The sequence below is a fragment of the Vollenhovia emeryi genome, unplaced genomic scaffold (assembly GCF_000949405.1).
Source record: "Vollenhovia emeryi isolate VEMERY1.0 unplaced genomic scaffold, V.emery_V1.0 DF944356.1, whole genome shotgun sequence".
Classification (NCBI taxonomy): Eukaryota; Metazoa; Arthropoda; class Insecta; order Hymenoptera; family Formicidae; genus Vollenhovia; species Vollenhovia emeryi.
The window spans coordinates 412-2,581 of NW_011962010.1; the positions used below are offsets into that span (position 1 = coordinate 412).

General features: G+C 32.2%; 1 protein-coding gene across 1 annotated transcript; it reads left to right on the plus strand.

Annotated features, from left to right (window-relative positions):
- Nucleotides 1-489: 489 nt before the first annotated feature.
- Nucleotides 490-1,022, plus strand: LOC105563522 (the record flags this gene model as incomplete). The annotated part of the gene is made up of 2 exons (XM_012015161.1): nt 490-770; nt 843-1,022. Coding segments are annotated over exons 1-2 (365 nt in total), but the record flags the coding sequence as incomplete, so codon positions are not given.
- Nucleotides 1,023-2,170: the final 1,148 nt, after the last annotated feature.

Sequence of the window (2,170 nt, forward strand, 5' to 3'; positions counted from 1 at the left end):
TTTTAGTAGGATCCTGATAGGGGCCTAATAAAGATTCCTTAATGCCTGGTCAGGCACTCATCAGGCAGCCCTGACAGGGCCCTGACAGTAAATGTAACGTCGAGAATTAAAATTGCCTGATCAGGTTTTCTTTATTAAGACCTCATGACTTGCCCTTTGTTGCGCCTTACAGTTTCTAATAGGGAGTGGGACATCAATAGGCTTCCTATTAAAAAATTCAATTTGTTAAACTAACTGTAAAATTGTGTTAAATTATATAGTCATTAAAAGTATATTTAGGTTATTGAGGTTTAGCCATGATCCAGGCAACTCGCTCTCGCAACGTATCGGCTCGCCTTTTATACTAATACGGGACGATTTTTACTTACGAGAAAGACTAACGCGCGGTCGCCACGTCGCGGTAGTATGTGGTACTGGTGCTATCTATTCAGGAGGGAATCAGGCGTACCGGATCAGGCACATGTCTATATTTCGCGTATATCCCATGCACATACGAGAAATAACGTACTACTAAGATATTATTCGAATGTTCTCAGTTTATCCTGTATTATCACAGAACATTCAGTATGAGTACAGAATATTCGAATGATATCATGTGCTGTGTGGGTAGTGACTTTGAACAACCGAGAAAGTGCACGAAATGTGCCGAAAAGTAGTCGCATCTGCATATTACACTTCACATCAGAGTGTATAGAACGTTTTGGTTATAATCAACTTCGATTAAAACTAAATTCTGTTCCATCCATTTTTCCACGTGCCCAAGAACAAACGTAATACAATTAACAGTAAACACATGTTCTATATAATAAATCTATTAGTAATATAATTATTGTAAATTACAGGATTGAAATATTACCAGCTACACCAGAAATTCCATTGTTAAATACAGATGTGATTGATAATCAATGCCTAACTGAATCGGAACATATTGAAACTGTAGAAGTAACGACAGAAATATCCACAAAAAATCAAGATCTTAATCCAAAAAGAAAGGAACCTGCAAATAACCTGATGCCAATAAAGTAAACATATTTCTAAATCATGCTTATTCCTTTGCAATATCTTTCGAATCATTTTTGCTTCCTCATAGAGGAAGCTTTGTTTTCGTGAAAAAAATTTTTTTCCAGTTTTCTTCGAAAACATGTTCAGAATGTTCTAAAACGTTCAAAAATCACATTCAGAAAAAATGTCTGTATGTATGTATGTATGTGTGTATGTATGTATGTCTGTATGTATCCTTGTATGTCTGTATGTATTCTTATTAGGTAACTCTAAATAACTTTTTAAATATGTAAGATGGAAAAAAATGTTTAACATGAAAGTTGTACGGTTTCAAGTAATGCATTACATAGTAATATAAATTTGACCTTGAACATCTTTCTCAAGGTCACGTAAAGATCACCTTGAAATTTTTAAACGGAAACCCGTTTTTTTAATGCATATTCTTATAGCTTACCTCAATAGCTTTCCAAAACACCATAATACATTATATTTTCGTTAGGTACTTTCGGAGTTATGTGCTTTTGAAAGTTACATTATTCTCGGAAATCGCATTATGTAAGGTTGAGTTTTTGAATATGATATTGAATATGATTGTTATGATGATAAACTTTTTGAGAATGTCTGTGGTTGCTTTAACTATCGCAAATTTTCTTTAATAATGATTTCCAAAAATTTCAAATGTCTATAACTCAAGAACTAATTAATCATATTTTAATGAATCATATATGAAATTTTGATAGAACAAACTGAAGAACAATATATTATATAATTAGTAAAAAATATTGCGCAAATCAGCTTTTTATATGTCGCACTGCAGCATTTTGCTTCCTCATAGAGGAAGCTTTGTTTTCGTGAAAAAAATTTTTTCCAGTTTTCTTTGAAAACATGTTTAGAATGTTCTAAAACGTTCAAAAATCACATTCAGAAAAAATGTCTGTATGTATGTATGTATGTATGTGTGTATGTATGTATGTCTGTATGTATCCTTATAAGGTAACTCTAAATAACTTTTTAAATATGTAAGATGGAAAAAAATGTTAAACATGAAAGTTGTACGGTTTTAAGTAATGCATTACATAGTAATATAAATATGACCTTGAACAGCTTCCTCAAGGACACGTAAAGATCACCTTGAAATTTGTAAATGGAAATCCGTTTTTTAAATGCA